This window comes from Gallinula chloropus (assembly GCF_964237585.1).
Source record: "Gallinula chloropus genome assembly, chromosome: 2".
Classification (NCBI taxonomy): Eukaryota; Metazoa; Chordata; class Aves; order Gruiformes; family Rallidae; genus Gallinula; species Gallinula chloropus.
Window position 1 is genome coordinate 156,256,392 of NC_140086.1, and position 21,704 is coordinate 156,278,095.

The following is a 21,704-nucleotide window of genomic DNA, read 5'->3' on the forward strand; positions in this document are numbered from 1 at the left end:
AACTGCAAATGTATAATGTGCTGGAAAGTTGTAATTCCAACAGAAATTGCTTTGTAATATAATTATTTCTGACACATGTACGACAGTTGTAGTGTGTTTTGTGTTAGAGAACTAAAACCTGCAAGCCAGACAATGAGACTGCCTATCAGTGGGAAGGGAGCTCTTGAGAAATAGGCCTGTAGCAGTTTTTGATGCCCAGTTAACGTGACAGATACTTGACTAAAAGTAATTTTTGCTTACAGAATTTATAGTTGTCTAAACAGTCACTTTGGAAAAGCATGAAGAAAAGCTGAAAATTCTGAAAGCCTTTTATGTATGATTTCTCATTCTCATTCAAACTGTCTCCAAATCCGAACAGTCCATAAGTGTAGGTCAGGCAACCTGGTTTCATGCTTCTAACAGCAGATTTTCTCATGTGATGGTACCACAGAAAGTTATGCAGAACTACGCTGCAGTGCAGAAGCCCTCGATGTTTCAGTCTGAAACTGTCTGTAGCAGAGCTGTGCATTCATGGGTGTTTTATGAGCTCGTGTAAAAAGTTTGTTTTATGTTTCTCCAACTGTTAGTGGTAATGAATCCTCTTGGTTCGGTCCTTGGGAGCTGTGATGCTCCCTGTTTGTCTCGCCAACCTGCTGAGGATGTTCCTGCATGACAATTTGGGAAGAAGATTTCATGGTCTTGTTAGTTAGGCTCTGTTTCAGTTTGGGTATTTTGGTCTTCATCTGCTTGATCTTGTAAAAGAGCAGTTGCAATCTCAAACTGAGCAGTGAATACGCTGAAGGAGTTGCTTTGGCCAGACCAATCTCATCACCCAACAGATTAGTGCCAGGCTCCTGGATTGGGTGCTCCTCTGCAAAGCTGATTTGAGAGAAGATTTTCCAAGTGGTGTTCCTGTTACAGTAATAATGCCTCTTGATTTAGGTAGACAGTTTTGACAGCTGTCTGCCAGCAGGACAGTCTATTTACCTTTTTTCAATCTCCCATGGAACGTGATTTTGCTCCAGTATTGGCTTGAGAGCCTACTTAGTACAGGTAACTCTGCAAGAGCAGTTGAAAATACAGATTACCCAAACTTCACATTTACTTAAAAGCACTAATTGATTTGACCTTGGAATGGTTATTAGACCTGTGCAATGAAAATTAGCTCTAACACATTGATCAGTCGGTTTGCCTTGTCTTTGCTTAACTTCTGTCAGCAGCAGCCGTTCTCATGATGGAAGCAAAGCTGCACCTGCAACACGCAGTACAAATAATCCTTACAAGACCTCTGTTTGCATTTCATTGAGTAGGGTAGGAAATCTTTGGCAGATCTCCTTTCTGAGGGGAGTACTGGGAGAGGTAAAGAGCGGTGGAGCGGAGGCTGGGTTTGTTTTATGCTTTGTCTCAGACATCCCTGATCTCAATGGCTCTTTCTTTTATTTCAGGCGTTCGGTGCTCTTAGAGGTAACTGTGTAGCATAAAGATGTAAAACCAGTTTCAGCTCCAAACACACTACAGGCTGGGTGAAATGAATAATGCTGATTGAATGAATGATGTCTTTTAGATTGTAACTGGTCGAAGGAGATGCAGGGTGGGAAGTTGCAGTGTTTGGTTTTAAACATGAGCTCGGTCACTTCCTTATGATGTAATAATTTATGATAAGATGATTGTGCTTTATAAATTAGAATCATAGATTTATAGTAAGTACACACTTACCTTTGATTATACCAGGAGACAAATAGGCAATATAGAGTGTATTTTTGAGATCTTTTAATAATGAAACGGAAGGTTGAGCAAACTCTGTAATGAGGTTGTAATAGCTCAGGTTCTGTAGATGTCAAATAAAAATGGTTTCCTGCAGTCTTTCACTTCTCTCTATTACTAACAGGTCAGCTTCTTTTTTACCTTCACATCATTTGTGATGATTCTGTTGCACATCTTTCCATACGCCAGGGTCCTGCCTTTAATATGCATATATCTAATATAAGAAGTAAATTGGAAGAAAGTACATGCTGAGTTCTTTTTTTATAATGTATGGAAGAAAATAAATCCTTAAGGATCTTTTAAATCTGAATTGGTTTGAGGCTTAAGTCACTATGATAGTTCTTAGGTTAGGCTTGCTAGTGTTCAGAGCTATTGAAATTAATATGAGTTAGCTGGCCTTGCTTCCAGAGCCTTGTTGCTCATTTTAACGAGACTTGAATGTTGAATTTTCTCAACTTAATAAAGACTAGATGGAAAAGCAGTGTTCGGGGGGGGGGGGGAGGGGGGAGGAGTGTCCCTCCCCCCCCTTCCTTATAGATACTTCTGTGAATTGATTGTTCCTTGCTTGCCATGGTTCCTTTCGCATGGGGCTACTTGGCTGAACCTCAGCTATTGTAGCTTGTGCTTTAGCACAGCTAAACTTCTCCGGCTGTGCTCCTGACCTAGGGCGCAGAAGTAGCGGGAGCACGTGCCTTGGGACCCCTGTTCAGAAGGTTCTTGAAAAGACTGCACGTGTGAAACTGCTGTGTGAAGGTGAATTCGTTACCCGGTCACGCTGACGGGAGCACTAATTGAGCCTTTTTTTATAAATCATTCCTTTACCATCTTTCCAGGGTAAGGCTGTGGACAGATGTTCATTTAACAAGACATCTGTGCTGGTTTGGGATGTTACTGTATCCCAGATGTTACACCGCTTGTTAAGGTTATTGGCCCTGTGTTATATATTTAGTACCATCACTGCGCTCAGCACTTTGCAAAGTGTAGGAAGGAAGGTGGTTTCTCCCCAGAAGGATCCAGAGGTTTTGGCATTTGTGAAAGAGAGGGAAACTCTGTGGTGGTTCCTATGTACGCATTCTCCGAAGTCTGAAACAGAATGCCCTGGGTTAGTAAGGTAGTCTTGATGGATGGTCTGAAGAAATTGTCACCTGATTTTTATTGGTAGAGGAACTTAACAGAGAACTTGCAGAAACTGGTATCTGGCAATAACTTCTGGGTTATTCTGCATCCTGGCAGTGACAGACGTCCCAGGGTCGTAGCGGTGTTAGTTATTTCATGTGGGTCCAGGAGATGTTGACCTGTGGCCTCGTTACTGATCACCTCGTAGAAAGAATAAGATCCAAGGTGTCCTTTTGACCTACATTGTACTTGTCAGGTTACACTGCTGTTGCTGTCACCTTTAAACAAAAAGCAAACCCAAGCAAACTCACTCCCCCAACCCACCTAAAACCCCCAACCGTGGCCCGGTTCCTGCAGGTGAAGAAGGCTTTTTCTGTTCCCTCCCTGCATTGTGCATCCGGGCTGCTCTCTGTGCAGCTCAGCAGAAGCTGTTCTGGTGCCTGGTGATCTTGCTGTGTTAGCAAAGTCGGCCTTGGTGAAGCATCCCTCCGAGTCGAGGGAGTACCTAGTGCTCTGCTGAGCCTGGGAAAAGGTTTTGCTGGACTCTTTCCTGTGGGCTCCATTTAATTAGTTGCTTACCTGGAGAAGAATGACAAGATTTTTGTTGACTGTGGCGTATCTAAAGATGGAGATTAATAACTGGCATTAGCTGAGAAAGCTAATTGATAACAAATTTAGGAGTGGGTCACAAAGGATTTAGATAAATGACTCCATTTTATGCAAGTGTGAGTAAAATTATTGTAGGCAGTAGTTATATTTGACTGGAGTCCTGGACCCATAAAAAAGTGGCCTTATCCTTTGTCGAGTTTGTGTTGTGAAGTGCTGAATGTGCTTTAGACACTTAAAGTGGTTACGTTTCTCTCCGCAGATCTGGTTTTTGAAACATAAATAGACGTGCTTTTGTGTTCCCCTTCTGAACTGAGCTCCATTGTAAGAAGGCAAGTGAGAAAGCCAATGGCGGAACCCTTGGCAGCAGTTCAGCCTGCGTACCAAGCCCACTGCCTGTTGCACTGACTAATATTTATTGTTGTTTTGTTGTAGAGCCCGTACTGGTCAGGCTCTGCCTGTACATTTTGTTCTTGGTTTGCAGGCTGTAGGAGATGGGGCTCCTCTCTGTTCCCTGCTCCTGCTGCTGGAAGCAGATTCTGCAGTGATGCGTAGTTACCTCTCCTAGGAAGAAGGTTTGGGATTGAGCTTTGAGATCCAAAGCAGAACTGGGGTTATAAAGTTCAGTGTAGCTATTGGGGCTCTGGCTTTGTGTGAGGGAAGGGGAGTAGTCACAGACTGATGCATAATTGATTTAAGGCAAAAAAAAAAGCTGGCCTGGGTAGTATCTTGCCCTCACAGCCTTTTTGCATCCTCCTTCAGAAGAAAAAGTCAGGTCCCAGGAGGAGAACAGAGCACAGGTTGCTTTTCCCAGTTTATTTAACGGGGAGCAGAATAGGTAAATAGAAACATGAAAAATACACAGGGTTTGTCAGCTGAAAAATCTGGTGTTACATAAACCAGCCAAGCTTTATGTATAAAGCTACTGAATAAAACGTATAAACTTAATGAAAATCACATTAAGAAAAATCCATTATTACTACGAATGTTGATTGCAATGGTTAGATACGCTGTATGGCCTTTTCAAATGGTGCTTTTCTCTGGAAACTGTAAATTATAGTTGGGTGTACAGTATATATTTCACTGTTTTGGGACTTGAATTATTTTTTTCTTGAAGCCAAGCATAAGTTTGTAGGCTGTAAAATCTCTTCTGATGATTGTGAAATGAATGTAACCAGCAAAAAGAAGTCTGGTATTTTTCCTTCCACTTCTTCAGTTTTATTTTAAAACCTGCACGACATTACAAAGGCTTTTTGTAGAATATTTGGGGGAGGGGAACAGCAAGAAAACATGAGATGAGGTTATATCTTTTGCTGAAAGAAGCAATTATATTTAATTAATTGAAACCTCTGATTTTCCTAAGTGTTAAATAGGTTACTAAAATACAGTAGGGAGTTTGAGCAGTGAATACTGCTTTTGTTTAAACAAAATGTTTAAAAAAGTCTTTGTAAGTTACTTCAGTGTTTAATACATCAAATGTTATTCTAAAAGACAATCTAAAGCTGTATGTAAATTATTTAATAACATGAACAATCATCATCTTCCACTGTCCAGTGTCCCTCACCCCAGGGTTGTGTTGGAGAATACTGCAATGGGGTGCTCGTGAAGAAAGCAGTTACCATTTACCTCTGTTGTGATGTCCACATAATTCTGATTTAGTCTGAACGTGTAACTGTGTTGCAGATGGGTAGCTGGTAGAAGAATAATTGGCATAAGATTTAGTCCTAATCCCTGTTCAGCTGCTCTGTGTTCTGTGAAGCTTTTGGGCATTCCTGCACCAAGGGAAGTGGTTTCACTTACTACCTGCATTCCCATCCTCTCATTTGGTGCTGGCTGATGTGCTGGGATGTTGTGAAGAACTGTAAGAAATTTAATACTTCAGTGCTTTAGCTTTCTTACCAGCAGTGCTAAGTGTTGGAAGTGTGGTGCCTTTCTCTTGCTAATCTTGTGATCTTGCTCGAAGAGCTTATTCTGTCCCAGTGAGTGTGGTGAGCCATTTGCTGTTGGGAATAAATCTGTGTGACCGTCTCAGGTGCTCCTGAGAAACATTCACATCCTTCCCAATTCTGAAGCTTGTCCACCTTTGGGCACTGATCTCTGTACATGGAGTGGGCTGATGTGGTGGTTGAAGGGAGGACTATAAGACAGTTTCTTTGGTCACTCTGTGGTTTAATCTGGTTCAAATATATGTGAAACTTGGGTTTTAAGAAACTACACTGGAAACTTGGCAAATAACTGAAGGGGATATGGGCTTCCACCTTGTCTAAGGTGGCTGTTAGTGATTTTGTGTTACCTGCCTGCTGTCACTGCTTATGGATAAGCAGGTAAGGGGAAGAATGACCATGTATCCCCAGGGTTACCCATGTTTTTCAGCATTGCCCTGAACAAATTGCATAGGGATGCCCAGAAAAGTCCTTCATCTCGCTGTCCTCTTCTCCCTGGCTGCTTTTTAAATTGAGAGCTTTTTTCCCAGGCTTTGGCTTGTGCTTCATTTTACTACTTCTTTTCCTCCTTCATAGAAACAAATCTGGTCCCAAAACAATTTTGAAGGGGTTGTCTTGTCAGGTAGCCCAAGACAGTTGGTCCACTGCAGGAGAGCAGCACATACAGTCTCAAAATACGGTTCCAATTCCATGCACGTTATCCTCTGTGATCCATGAGAACCAAAAGCATTGCTCCCCTTTGATCCATGAGAACCAAAAGCATTGCACGATAGACTTTATTTTGTAGCTGATTTAGCAGATCTAGTTCTGCAGAAATAGTTTGGATAGATTTAAATGTTCTAACAGGCTGTGCAAAAAAAAGAAAAAAAAAAGGAAATGCTGGTTTTGGAATGATTGAATCACTTAACCCCCCTAAAACTTCCCTTCCCACCCCCCACCCCCCCCCCCCCACCCCCCCCCAACATAGAACTAAACCCAAACCTTTCAGTCCTCTGTGAAAGAGGAACCGGAGTGATTTTCTGTCAAGGGGGGCAAGTGAGGTGCCTGTGTGCTGGCCTGCGTGGCCTCCCGATTCAAGGCATGTTGGTTGGGTGAATGAATGGTTGCCTGGGAGCTCTGGGATGTTGGAACCATTGAGATGCCCCAAACCTCTCAGAATTTGTGTACTTGGAATCAGAAGCTCCCAGGGTCTCCCAGGCTTTCCATCAGCACGCCAGGCCGGTTGCCAAGTAGCCTGAAAATTTGGGAGGCGAGGTGCCAAGCTCTTGGCTCCCTTTCAAATGGGCTGCTGAACAGCTGGGAATCTGGACGCTTGGGCTTCTCAACAGCCCACCACGATAGTCGCTGGAGACCAGGGCAGGAAGAAAAGGCTGGAATTAGCTGGGCAAACCTGTCTGCTTTCTGACAGCCTCAGCTGAAATTGAAACAAATCTGCTGGGTGTTGTAGTTCGCGTGTGCTGTGCTCGCATGATGACATCTCTAATGTGATGACGTCAAGTCGTCTCTCATAACATTTTATTTTATGTGTCAAAATATTTGTTTTGCTGGAAATAAACCAGGTTTTAATTGAAGTGCATTAGTGCCGTTGTTATGCTGTAGAGATTTCTTCCAAGGGTGCTCTGAATGGATTGGTGTCTATTTTATGGTGTATGTACCTACTGGCCAGGTTTTGGATTGTGTTGTCTCGTATCTATCTTTAGTTGTCTCCTATGTGGACCAAACAGGATGCTCTTATCTTAAGATCTTTCTGATTTAATGTGTTTTTCGATCAGTAAAAGCTTGTTATTACAGTTTTTCTTGTAAGAATAATCAGAAAAACGTAAGGGGCCAACTGCTGCTGCAAGTGTGTGTTGAGAACATGAGCAGGAAAAAGGGTGAAGCTTCTGATGCCTACAAGACTCAAATCACGGGTAGCTTAAACGTTACATAATTTTGTGCTGACAATTATCCCTCAAAATGAAATTACTTAAATCCTGGATAAATTTAAAGCTTTCAAATTGTAGAAGTGGTTTCAGTTTAAAATGAGTTCTCTCTTCTTATGTTTGCAGGCCTCGGAGTAGAGGAAAAACTGCAGTGGAGGATGAAGACAGTATGGATGGTTTGGAGGCAGCAGAAACAGAAAACACTGTGGAAACAGGTAATGACAATATGGTATTGATGCTGTCTGGTTATTGCTTCTCTCCTGGAAATGCATTTAAGTGTGCAGGACCTTGGTAGACAAGAAATACTGTAGTACGAGATGTGCATTTGGGCAGACAGGAAAAACCCCACCCTATTTAAACTTCCATTAATTAAAGCTGTTTGAACCTATTGCTTTTAAATAGTCTAATGGGAATGCCTTCACAGTGGAGTTATGTGTTTTTACTTCTGATTTTGGAAGTCTGTATCTTAACAAAATAAAAGCCCTGAATCAGTAGCTGCTATTTTTAGAATACTTGCCAGAATACTTCTTGACCTGTATCTTCAGCTAACTGCAGCAGATTATATTTGAAAGGGATAACCAAACGTTAATACTTCCTGTTGGGAACGGGGAGGTTTAGGTTGGATACTAGGAAGAGGTTGGTTGGGCACTGAAACAGGCTCCTCAGGGAAGGGGTCACAGCACTGAGCTGGGCTGAATTCAGGAAGTGTCTGGGTGATGCCCTCCGTCCCATGCTTTGACTTGGCTGGCCCTGTGTGGAGTCAGGAGTTGGACTCCACGATCCTTATGGGTCCTTTCCAACTCAGGAGATCCCAGGATTCTGTGGTTCTGCGATACTGCAGCTTAGGAAATGGGATAAATCTCTGTTCTTGCTTTTGTAAATATTTGTTGTGATAGTACCCAAATGCTTCCCTTACCAGAGGGATCTCATTGTACTGGACCGAGTACTGTTACCACAGTGTGTGATTTCTGTTCTGGCAGGTTAAGAGTCTAAAAAGATGAGCAGATGAGCTAACACACAAGATAAAGGCCATGGTGAAGAACTGTCATCTCTTTGCCAGGCACATGTCTGTAGCCATTTGCCTGTTTTTAACCAGGGACCGAATATGTGTAGAGGGATGAAACCTGCCAGGAAAGATGAAGCCATGGCCAACTGGCGGAAGTTTGTCGTTTTGACAGAAATAAGCCTTAAAAATGCTTTGAGATGAAAGGGTTTATAAATCTAATTAAGTGGCCCTACATGGGAGCCAAGTGGAAGGAAGCATAGCCACGCTGACAGCAGAAACTGGTGGTCAGGGCAGCGATTGCCTGGAACTGCTGGCTGAGTCAAGGGAGTTGTGGAGTTACTCTCATAGCTGCTGAGTAAAGGAGGTAGAGCCTGTGTTTAGTGTAGATTGACATGGAGAGCAAGTAGAGGACTTCAAAAGGCTCATTTTTGCAGCAACATATTATATAGACCACAGAAGAATGTGGTTGTGGTGGTGAAAGCCATAAAAGAGGAGACTGAAATTCTCAGGCGGATGGAGCATGAGTTTCTGACTGGACATGCTGGTCTCTTGCTTCTTGCTAAATGGTGAGGGATGGTGAGAAGGGTTTGTACTTGAGACCCTCGGCTTTGGGGAGTGTCCTGAGGGTTTAGTCACGACTTGTGTTGAATTTAAGTGTAGTTAGTGGTTCATGGAGGAAGCCTAGATTAAAGCTTAATATAAGGATATTGCATTGTTTCATTCCATCTGATGAAAAGGTGCTGGTAGTAGTGAGCTTGGATGGTCTTTTTCACTTTCTAGAAGTAGGTAATATCCTGTTATGAGAGTTGAGAGAGAAAATGTTGCAGGTATTCGACTGTAGAAAAAGAAAGTAAGGAAAAGGAAGGCTATTTCTAATTGTGTCCTATATTCCATTTATTACTCTTCCTAACCTCCATGGTAGAAACAGTCTCATGAAAATCAGGGAAAGAGACAGAAAGTGTGATTATAAGTGGTGTAAGTTTTGTAAATTTTAAATATGTTTTTAAAAAAGCCAAAGAAATTCAAGCTTAACAACTGCTAGAACAGCACTGTGCAGGGAATTTAATGATAGCTGTATTTTTTTGGCCTTACATGTCAGTATTAACAAAGTTCCTCAACAGAAATCTGAGAGCAGTTTTTACATTGGAGGAGAGAGGGACACAGATAATGATTTTTAAGGCTCCAAGAGTGCATATAGATAAGTGTCCCCATTATCCTTCATCAGAATCATCCTGGCTGTCACAGAGGACTGATGCTTGTGTCTGAAGGTACAGGCAGCAGTGGAACACTGCTAGAAATGCTGATAGACAGAGACTCTGCTGGGTCTGTTGCTGGAAATGATGCACCATCACTCCAGTGCCAAGCCCTACAAGGTTTTGCAAACTGTGCTCTTTACATAGGTCTGAAATCCCATTTTTACAGGGGGAAGCAGAAGAGACATGAAAGAGCATTACTGTCCTGAGCAGGCTGATAGAGACAGAATTGCAGTTACGTTACTTTAGAAGTTGAACACCGTGTGACTCGACAGAAGTTTAATCATATTAATTGAAAAGGCTGCTGCCTCTAAAACGTCTTCGAGGAGCTTATCTGTGTTAATAATAGAGAGAAGGAGTAATCCTGGGTTGGTGCTCCGTGTAAAACTGCTTTAGTCAAGTTGAAGTATATTTGTGTTCCAGTTTATGAATTTTCACTTTGACTGAAAAGGATTTTACTTTGTTTTCTTGCAAACAAAGTAAAATCAACAATTTGCTGCAGTAGTTGTCAAACCAGACCACAGTATAGCAATGTTACAAAACTCAAAATGAGTTCATCTCAACGTCTTGACGTGCAACTTCAGACATATTCTTGAGTCTCCAAATCTCCAGCTTGTTTTCCATTGTTTGACTGATGTGTTGAGAATAATCTGGAATTCTTTCACTGTGCAAGGCTTTATTTCTTGGTTGCTTGGGCTTGGGAGGTTGTTTCTGTTTTGTTTTCTTGATGGAGTGTAGGAAAAATATCCTTTTGTGAATTAATTTTTGTAAAATGAGAGAAGTCTGTGTTATTAATGTTGTGTTCAGTTTAACAAGCTCTACTTTCAGGGAAGGGAGGAATACAGGAGGAATGAGAATTTTCCTTACAGGGCGGGGGAAAAGGGGGTACCCCATATAATCTCATCTAGAGTTAAAGGGGTATTTTCCAGCTGTCAGGTCTTTTATGGGGAAAAAAAACAAGGTGGGGGGGGTAAGTGCTCAACATTCATCAGTTCCATTTGTAATGTTGACACAAATACACAGTTTTTTTAAAAAAAAAAGGGGAGGGGGTGCAAAATTCCTTCCTGAAGTGGCTCTTTTGTAATGCTAAGGCACGGCTGTTGTAATCCTAGTCGCAGTTTGAAAACAAATTGCTATCCTTAACAAACTGCTGTAATCTCATGTGTAAGAAGAGGCAGAATTGGAAGCAGAGCAGAGTAAGCTGTGTGCTGCTCTGATTATTTCAGGCTGGGTTATTATCCCCGCCAACTACAGCAATTTCTGAGCCCTGCCCGTTTTCTGCCAAGTGCTGTGTTCACTTTGCTGTAGCTGAACATAGAAACCTTAAGGGTGGAAGGAGAAGGGAAGTCAGGATTGGAAAAAGGATATTCTGGATTTTGGAAAAAGACCTGTTGAAGCTAAATCATCTTTTTCCTGAAAAATGGTGCTGGCAATTGCTTCTACCTAAACATTAGACTTTTATCTTCTTGTCAGTTTTAGGGTAGACTTCTCCCTGTTACCCACTGGCCCTGTGTCTCTTGCTGATTTCTTGGTTATTGATTGTTCTGTCTCTCTCTTTTTTTTTTTTTTGAGAATACTTGTAAAATACCCATCTCATGCTGAGTCTGCATTTTTTTCTGTCCCTATGTCACATAGAAATGTTGAGTTTCAGACTGATCTGGGAGAAGAGCAATGAAATAAGTGTACCTGCTGAATCTCTTGGGAAAGTTAGAGTAAATCCATCAGGTATTCTGTTTATTATCTGTACCATGTCAACCAGTTCTTAAATTAAATAGTACTTCATAGCATCCCCACACCTCCCTGTGGTGTCTGGAGACTTCAGAATTGATAATACATAAAAGAATCTGGATGATTTTATCAATCAGTAGCTTTTTGCCTGCATTGTCATTGTTGGTAACATTACTGTAAGACCAAGGGACAGTGCCTGAGCAGTTGATTTCTTGTTGGATTTCACCTCAACTCCCTGAAGATCAGTCTTCCCCTAATCGTCCTCTTTTGTCTTTGGGCAAAGCAGAGTAGGATAAGAAACAAACCCACCTGAGTGGAGGAGAGTCATCCATGGAAAGGCTGCCACAGAATTCAGGACTCATCCAGAATCTCATCAGCTGTGAAGCAGGCTGAAAAGTGCTCTTCTAGAGAAAAAAATCTTGCAGTACAGGAATAGAGTCACCCTTTGCAGTGGTATGACCCATACTGAGTAGAGCCTCCCACTATTTAGGTTAGATGTCAGGAGGAATTTCTTTAGTGAAAGGGTTGTCAGGCACTGGAATAGACTGGCCTGGGGAGGTGGTGGAGTCACCATCCCTGGAGGGATGTAGAAGGTGTGTAGATGAAGTGCTTGAGGACAGGATCTAGGGGTGGGCTAGGCAGGGTTAGGCTGTGGTTGGACTCGATGATCTAAAGGGTCTTCTCTAACCCAGCAGATAGTAAGATTCTATGATTTTAAGACAAAACACCCGAGAGCAGGTCCTGGTTTGGGTGAATCAGCGGCAAAATGTCGACTTGTTAACGCCAAAGACTTAAAATCCACTTTGTGCTTTTCAGACAGCTACCTTTGCTGCTTCACTATGTCACTTACCACTTTTAAAATTAATGAAAGGAAGAATTGACACCACTGAGGACATTGCCTATAGATAAATTTTGCCCATGCATGTTTGGGGCAAATGTGTGCTTAAAAATGCATTTAAATATGTTTTAAGGCAATTAATGTTTCCTGTACTCATTATAAAAGGAGGTAGCTCTTTTTTTCTTAGGCAGCTGACTCCTGCCTGTCTGGCCACTGGAAAAATTAGCAGAACTGAAGTATCTTGTTATTGTTACAAGCATTTTACTATTTTGCTTTGTGTTCTGGTAATTTGTTTGTAATAGGAAGACAGACATAACAGGATGATATTTGATACTTGCCTTTGAATTAGTGCAGGCTTTCTTTGTAATAACATTTATCATTGTGCAGACTTAAAAGGGCATTAAGAAAAAAACATAGGTTTTTTTTGCTTTTGATTGATACCACTGTTTCAGGTATTTGGAGAGTAGAGAGTAGGTGGAATCTATTATTTCCAAATAATTTCTAACCTCATTGAGGATTTCATTATGGAGGTTATTTCTGAAATGAACCATTTTTCAAAAGATTTTTTTTTTGCTTACTTACTCAATATTGTTTGTGCAGTTTTTGTAACAAACTCTGCTTTGAGCATCACAGGTAGGTTTTCAAGGAACCAGAATATTACACCTCCCTATTGCACTAAAACTTAATGGTGCTGCTGCTCCATTAGTGACATCATGAGAAGGACCTGGGTGTCATGGTGGATGAGGAACTTAACATGAGCCAGCAGTGTGCTCTTGCAGCTCGGAAGGGCAATGGTATCCTGGGCTCCATCAGAAGAAGGGTGGCCAGCAGGGACAGGGAGGAGATTGTCTCTCTCTGCTCTGCCCTCCTGAGGCCCCAGCTGCAGTACTGTATTCAGAGCTGGGGCTCCCAATACAAGAAGGATGTGGAACTGTTGGAGAGGGTTCAGAGGAGGCCATGAAGATAAGAGGGCTGGAACACCTCGCCTACAAAGAGAGGCTAAAGGAGCTGGGCTTACTCAGCCTAGAGAAGGCTGCATGGGGACCTCATTGCAGCCTGCCAGTACCTGGAAGGGAGCAGAGAAACAGGAAAGCAATCAACCTTTAAAAAAGGTAGAGAATGGCAGGACACGGGGGAATGGACTAAAGCTAAAGAAGGAAAGGGTTAAATTAGATATTAGGGCAAGTTTTTTTACAGAGAGAGTGGTGAGGTGCTGGAACAGGCTGCCTAGAGAGGTGGTGGATGCCCCGTCCCTAGAGGTGTTCAAGGCCAGGTTGGATGGGGCCCTGGGCAACCTTGTGTAGATCCAGGCCTGGAGGTTGGTGGCCCTGCCTGTGGCAAGGGGGTTGGAACTCTGTGATCTTTGGAGTCCTTTCCAACCCATGCCATTCCATGATTCTGTGAGGGAATTTACATTGTCATTGCCAGTCAAATAAATGGAAATATTAGCATGTATCTTGTGTGCTATACACTTCTTTCATGCCTGGAAGTGGTGCTGTTTTGTGTACATTTTAATTCTTTAGACCTGTCTTAATTTTTGGTAATGCTGTGGTGAGGCTGACTCTTTGTTTGAGTAGAAGAATTATTACAGAAATTGAGACCCCAGTCCCACCTAAGTGAAATCACGGTATAAACACATATAAATCACAGTCCACATAAGCATCTGCCCTGGTAACCCTTTTCCAGATCAGGTACAAAAGGGAAGAAAGTAGTGGGTAAAATAAACTTACTCAGGGAGGTAAAAGAGGTACCCACCTGCAGCTGCTGCAGAGTGACCATAGAGAATGAAGTGACTCTTCAATTCTGTAGTAGTGCCTGTAAAAGAACAGGAAGGGGAAAATCATAGGGTCATAGAATGATTAGGATTGGAAGGGACCTTAAAGATTATCAAGTTCCAGTCCCTGCCATGGGCAGGGACACCTCTCACTAGACCAGGCTGCTCAAGGCACCATCCAACCCGACCTTGAACCCTTCCAAGGAGGTGCATCCACCACCTGCCTGGGCAGCCTGTGCCAGGGTCTCACTGCCCTCACAGGGAAGAATTTCTACCTGTTATCTAATCTAAATCTCCCCTCCTGCAGCTTAAAGCCATTGCCCCTTGTCCTGTCACTGCCTGTCCCTGTAACCAGTCCTGCAGTGCCTTTAGGTACTGGCAGACCACTGCAGGGTGTCCCCAGAGCCTTCTCTTCTCCAGGCTGAACAAGTCCAACTCTCTCAACCTGTCTTCACAGGAGAGGTGCTCCAGCCCTCTTATCTTTGTGGTCCTCCTCTGGACCCATTCCAACAGTTCCATGTCCATCTTACGTAGGGGACCTCAGAACTGGACACAGCACTGTAGGTGGAGTCTCATGAGAACAGAGTAGAGGGGCGGAATCCCCTCCCTTGACCTGCTGTCCCCGTTCCTTTTGATGCAGCCCAGGATACATTTGGCCTTCTGGGGTTGCGGGTCCAGCTTCTCATCCACCAGCACCTCCAAGCCCTTCTCTGTGGGGCTGCTCACCTTCCTCATTTTGTATAAACAAAAGTCAGCTCTCAAATAGCTGTTGTTACCTGAACAAGCAGTACTGTAGTTCTTCTGAGAATTGCAGTAGCTTTTATAAATAAGAGAAGGAAATAAAATTCTAAGAATTAGTGGCGAAGGAATAAGGGGGAAAAAAAGCATTAGTGTGTTTTTTTGGTGGTGGGATTTTTTTGGTTTATTTCTTTTTTTAGTGTTGCTTTTTCAACCTGTGGCATGACTGCATGTTAAATGCCTTGTGCAGTTCTGCTTCCCCTTCTCCAAAAGTAGGAGCTGCGATTGGGAAAGTACAGGAGAGGCCAGCAACGAGTTCAACAAGAAGTAAACAATAGCTTCTGCGCGGGGATCAGTTAAGGTAAAAGCCTTCAGCCTGAAATGACCTGACTGGGGAGGAATTTAATAGGCTCCCACAAAGTGATGAGTGGTACAGAGAAAATGATCAAGGAATGATGATTCATTTTGTTTTGCAATGCAGAAATTAGGGGACATTGGGTCATGTTCAGATCACAAAGGTAGCGGCCGTTGCACTCAGCGTCTACTTCAGTGATAGAATTCATTGGTAGTGGATACTTTAGGCAGGAAGAATTTACATGGGTTTCAAAAAGACCTGAACAAATTAATGGAAAAATAATCAGATTAGTGCTGTTGGATGCCAGCCCTCACTTAGGAAGTTCCTTGGTTGCGGATCACTGGGAGCTGGTTATCCATAATACAGTGTTTTGTGTTTAGAGTGACCAAAATTATAGTTTATATGGCTCTAAATTGAAAACCTTATTTTTATTTTGTAACTGGTACACAATTTGCACAGAGTTATTTTGTGTATAAAATGTATTTAACAAAGGAAAGTTGTATGTGAATGAAAAGTATCAAAATACACCCTGAAATGTACAAAAAAGAATAACCACAGGCTTTCTTCTCATCTCCATCTAACAACTGTTGCATTAAGTAAATCACTGTGCTGTCCTTTGGATAGGGAAAATGGGTAAGTGGTGGCTTTAAACAAAAAGACAACACAACACTTGCAAAAAACCCCCAACAGAACCCTTGTGGTGCAATTGTACATTTTGCTGTTTGTTGCTGTGAATAAAATTTTGCAGCAATAACTTAAGACAAAGAAATCATGTGCCTGTCCATGGAGAAATGGTTCTTACGTGTGGCTATTAACCTGGCCCTCAAACTTCAGAGTGCTTTTTAACCCACTTCTCTTCCCGATGGTTGTGGTTTTAACAGGAAGGAACAAGTGGCTGCAAACTTGTGCCCAGCCCAAGTGATGTTGGGAGCTATTGGCTGCCATCTCTGTACCCTCTCTGTAGCTTTGGTACACCTTGGTGGGGCTCGCTGCGGTGGGAAGGGTCGCGGGTGATCTGCATGGGACGGGTTAGCCGCAGTGTGTCTGTCTGTCTGTCCCCCTGTTCAGCTGCTGGAGCCTACACATTCGAAGTTAGAGGATGTCAGATTGCTGCATGTGAGTGGTCTTATGTGAGGCCAGCGTGAATTCCTCCTGTGCTGGTGGGAGAGGTGATGTTTCTATTAAATTGTGGCCTGAATAGTAATGGAGTTGTGAACTCAGACTAGTGGGATCTAGTTTTGTTCCTAACAGGATAGTGAGTGAAACTTGCTGATTATCCTGCTGGGCAGGCATTTAAAGGTCATTATTTAAATTCCCTTGATAAGATTTCTTCTCATACCGCTGATGATGTGATGTGTTTAGATGTCTGAGCTACTAGAAACCAGAGCATTTTGGTGTTGCTTGTACTTCCTTAGACCTCTATGAGGCTGTGTAAAACCCCTCATCTTGTTAGCTGTTTTCTGATGCCCTTTGTTGTGCAAAAGTAACAATTGTATCTGCTGGTTAAAAGTATGTTATCCCCTCTTGTTGAACATCTCCCTTAAACGTTTGAGGCCCCTGGAATGTCCCGGGTGCCTTTGGTGATAGTGGTGTTTTCCAACCTGCAGAACTTTCTCATCTTAGTGAAAGTTTTAGAAGCTGGTGGCATTTGTTTTGTTGCTGCCAAATCAGAGGTAGGTCTGACAGTAGAGTCCTGACCTTGCTGGCTAAGCAACCAGCTTCTTGCATGTAAACAACAGTAAAATAGTTAATGTTTGTGACAGATGTTTTGATCTACCCCCTCCTCCCCATTATTATCTCATAATATTGTAAAGATCATTCTGCCTGTATTTCCAGGTTTTGACTCTAAAGATAGTTTCTATTTAAAAAAAAAAAAAACCTAAACCAAGCCCCTTTTGGATGTGCTGGTGACTTTGCCCAGTGGCCACAGCAGAGCCAACACAGAGATCTCCTACTTAGAGCTTTGTATGTGGGCGTACCCAGGTGGTTTGCAGAAAAGCCCCTTGGGATTACTAGGAAACAGAGAAGAATTGTTTGTAACAAAATAACACTTCAGATATTTAGTAGGTGTTGCTTCTTCACATCCCCAAAGAAAGGCATGGTGATTTAATAACCTTGGAGCCATCACCAGTCCCTCCTTGCCACGAGCGTGCTGTGGTGGTCTGCAAGGGAACCTCAGCTGCAGATGGGCTCACAGAACCCAGGGCTCCACCTGCGTGTCCCATGGTTCTGTGCCAACTCTGGTATGAGAAGACATTTTTAGGGCAGGAAAAGAGTCAATTGTCAGCACAGTTATGTGTTACTCTGAACAGTTACTCTGAACGTTACATGTAAGCAAGGAGACCAACTAGTATTAGGAAGGTGGGTAATCCACGTAATTAACTGAGAGTGGTCTGTGCTGTTTGTTATCATCTTCAAATATTTGCTGTGTTTTGCTCTAGAAAGAGGAATAAACATCATTATTAAGAAGAGAAATTTTGGAATGCTTAAAACATGCTTTGTAGGGATATATTTTCCCCCCTCATTTGAAAAATTTCACATTACTTCTTAAATCACATAAAGCCTAAGGCTTGCCTTTTCAACCCAGAGCCCAGTGTGTACACCTCATCCATGAAAGTGTTCATTAAAAGAGAAAGTTAATACACATGCTGTAAAGTTTACTAATCCTAGTGACTTTCTAAGCACAGTCCTGGGCAACTGGGTCTGGATGGCCCAGTTCGAGCTGGGGGACCAGAGAAAGTGACCTCTGGGTTTCCCTCCAGCTTCGGCACTGTGAAGTTTCTGTGAGTTACCTGAGTTGTGAAGTGTATGGAAGTCTCAGCCCGTTTGGTGGCCTGTGTGGACAGGAACTTTACTCCTTGTACTTGGAAGGATTTTTTTTTAACCCTAATAAAAAGAGGATGTCTTTCTGTCCTCATCAGTCAGGTAGGGAAGAGTTATTGATGTAATTATTTTCAAATAATATATATTTTTTTAAATACAGTATTACCTAAATCACTTGATGATCTTTAAGGTCCCTTCTAACTCATTCTATGATTCTCTGACTGATTCTAGTATTTTCTAATGTTTTAGTAAATACTAGTGACATTAAAAAAGAACTTGGAGACATTTGGTAACTGTACAGTGAGCTTTTTTTAATCCTTAGTTGCCCCACCAACTCACAATACATGGGAAGATCTTCATTGTGACAGAAACAGTAATGAAAATAAGATGCAAAATAAAGCCTTATATATGAATCTGCAAATGAGCTTTGCATTTATTAATCATTCATCATTACTTCATTCCCAGAAGCTTCAAAGTAGGATACCATAACCAAATCTGATGCATGTTCATTAAATACAGTGAGAAGCAGTTAATATTTTGTGCCAGATGCTTCTGAGAACATCTCTGAGGCAGCAATGAGTATCTGCCGTCCCTTTGACGTCCTGTGCTGGAGTCCCATCTCTGAGGAGTTTGACACATGAAATGCATTGCTTCTGGTCTTCTTTAGTCTTCTGTTGGGAAACTTTCACTGAGTTGGAAGTATGGCACTCCCAGCTAACACAAACGCTGTTTTCACTCTGTGTGGTGAGCACCGTGTTTTCAGTCTTCCAACGGCATATTGAGACACAGTTTGGTTTATTGCAGAGACAGCAGTTGAGATGTTGTTTGTCTCATTTAGTATAATTTGGGTCCCTTCTTTCCTAGGGAAGCAAACAGCAGGGGGAAAAGCACCATAAGGATGTAAGCTCATATAGTCGTCATGTGTAGTGAAACAATCTGTGTCTTCTCACACAGTCCAGAGTTCTTGAGAATGAGTTAGCAGCCCTGAACTTTGCCTTTCCAGTGTAATGGGTGCCCATTAATGTATAATGAGATGAAAGCTGGCAAAGAGTAAATGGCTTTTGCTTACTTGAAAGTTTCTGCAGGCACACAATAAAGCAGAGTTCCTTTTGCAGGGTTTAACTAGGTTAAATAAAGTCGTCAAGACGGATCAGAGCAAGGCCACAATTTCTGGTGGTTTTCCTTGAGTGCTTCACGTGTGGTTGTCCTGGGCTCTGTTGTGGGTTTTGTTTTTAGCGTTTAGGCATCTGCCTGTCTTACAGGTGCTTAAGTTTTGTGCTCTTCATTGAGGCTGTACTTAGAAATTTCGGGTTTACTGGGACAAAATGATCTTTCAGATCCAATGTAGTTTGGAAACTCACTACAGACCCTTATGGATGGCTGTGCTGGACAATGCCTGTTTAAGGAATCCTCCTCCTTGTTTGCTCAGATGTGCCAAACACTTAAGGGTTTGGGGTTCAGTTTGGGTTTATTCTGTCTTCTGTACAGAGCCATTTGCTGTCACAAGGGATGTGTTCCTAACAGGATATTTATTTAGTGTTGAATAATTGTCCATTTTTTTTGTTCTTTCAAGGTAGGTTGGTGGACTGGGCTTACTGAGTGATTTGGCTTTTGGACAGGTAGCAGTTTTTAGATTTTTCACATTTCCAGAAACACGTCAGGTGTATGATTGTTGAGTAACTTAACTGAAACAGGTGGAGCATTTCCAGTTCACACCAGCCAAATAAATATCTGGCACACCCAGTCTGAAGCTGGAATCCTTACTCCTTTTTAATTTATTATTTTTTTGTTAATTCTGTGGTTCATTATGTTTGAAATGCCTTGATTGGGGGTTTTGAACGTTAGACATTGTCTTCCTTCCTAAATGAGTTCACTCTAGGTTAAAGAATAATTTGACTTCAATCTCTGTACATCAAACAGGAAAGATTTCCTCATCTTGATGTGCTCTACCGGTCATATTATTTCAAGATTACAGACCAAGCTGTGCAGTTTTATGTTCTGAGGAGTTTCTTCTCTTTTATTGTTCTGATGAAAAGCTTGTCACAGGTTTTTGTGCATGCCCACCCATGTCACAGATTCTTTAACCCATCCATTTCTCCACTTGATTCATTTATCCTTTGCAATATTTGATTATATTTCTACATATACTGAATTATTTTTTTGAGAAAGTGACTGCATCTGCTTAAATCTTCCAAATCTGTTGCTTTGGCCTCTTAGCTCAAACCTGGGTTCACTAGAAATTATAGGAGGTGTGCGACCCAGGCACAGTTCCTCGGTGCTGTGGGGACAGATGTAGCAGCTGTGGAACCTGACAGGAGGCGGCAGTAGTGTCTTAAGCTGGATACACCACAGAACATCTGCCAGAGTCCTGTTAATTTTGCTATTGGGGTTTCAAAATCAAAGTATGGAAGAGTGTGGAAATACCAAATGTTACTGCTCTACATCCTGGTCCTTCTTCCTGGCAAATCCCTGGCTCGTGTGGTGCAAAAGGGAGAGCCAACAGAGACTGGGACTGAAGTTCCACACATAATTGTGACTTGGTGTTTCATGTTTTTGAGCAGAAACGAAGTTCCTGGGCAAATAGTGGCACTGTGAACCTGAGGTGTACGTGTTTCTGTCTAACAGTGAATGGCAATTAAAAGGACGCTGCAAAACCCACTCCTATTCATGCAATTCAAAATGACATTTAAGTTGGTGTAAACTGCGTCCTTCCTTCCTTCACCTCCTCAACCCTGTGCCAGCATAGAGTTAGTGTGGTCAGGAATGAACCAGTGTAGGGAATTGATCCAAGTTAAAGCTAACCTGGAAGGAAAAGAGGTTTATTACACCCCAGCTGAGTGGGCTCACCCTGCAGTTTGCTCAGGGATGAGAGAGTGGGTGCACAGGAGGGCATGCAGGGGGTCTGAGGTTCTTTAAAACTGCAACTCCAAATGTAAAGGCTGTCTTCCTTCTGCTCCATTCTTTGCTGTTTACTGGCCTTCTTTAGTTCATAGTGGGATGCTGTGCTGGGGATGTAACTTCACAAGCATTCAATTTCAGGGTGTAGCTAGATGTGAAGGGTATTTTCCTACTTCTTAAATTTTGCTGTGTCTGAGAAGAGTTACGTGGGTTTATCTAGAAATAAAATGGATGTGTGAAGTACAAGGGAAAGCTTACAGATGCTTTTATAGTCTTAAATTTTAAAAAATAAATAATTAAAAAATAAATAATTAAATACTACTTTTCTGTTTTTAAACAGAAGTCAAAGAGCAGTCTGCAGAAGAGGATGCCCAAACGGAAGTGGACAGCACCAAGCAGCTAACACCAGTCCTTCAGCGCTCAGTGTCCGAGGAGTCTGCGAGCTCCACTGCCTCTGTGGGTGTGGAAGCTAAAACCAGGTTAGTGAGCGGGGAGGCAGGTGCCGAGTCAGGGGGGCAGGGCTGGCAGTCAGGTAGTGGGGCGCAGAGTGCGTGGGGTGCAGGGTTGGGATGTGCTGCTGGCGCTTTGAAGCGCTGGCAGTAGCAGCCTGTGCCTGAGGCGGATGGCTTCATTGGCTTGTAGAGAGGTCAAGGTGAAAAGCACATTCCTCAGGTGTTGCCCTCCAACTCCACTGGCAAACCTTTCAATTACAGCACGAGCTGTTTAACTTAAGACAGACATAAGTGATCTGAGATAAAACGTGATTGCTGAAACTTCCCTACTTAGAAAATGGTGCATTGGCAAATCCATATCAACTTGTTTCTGAAAATGCAGCTTGTATGTCTGTGTTGTAGGGAACAAAGTAAAATCTCTTGTCATTTCTACTGTGTGCTTCCTTATTTCAGAATTTATAATACAGAAAATACTGTTTGTAGCTTTTAAAACTTGTTATAAGTAAAAA

General features: G+C 42.4%; 1 protein-coding gene across 1 annotated transcript in view; it reads left to right on the top strand.

The window, feature by feature from the left end:
- KMT2C (lysine methyltransferase 2C) overlaps window positions 1–21,704 on the top strand; it is a 195,976-nt gene that overhangs the window by 42,470 nt on the left and 131,802 nt on the right. Inside the window, exons 2-3 of the mRNA XM_084279900.1 lie at window positions 7,457–7,545; window positions 21,084–21,222. Of these exons, the coding sequence (XP_084136026.1) occupies window positions 7,457–7,545; window positions 21,084–21,222 (228 nt within the window). The remainder of the gene's footprint in view (window positions 1–7,456; window positions 7,546–21,083; window positions 21,223–21,704) is intronic.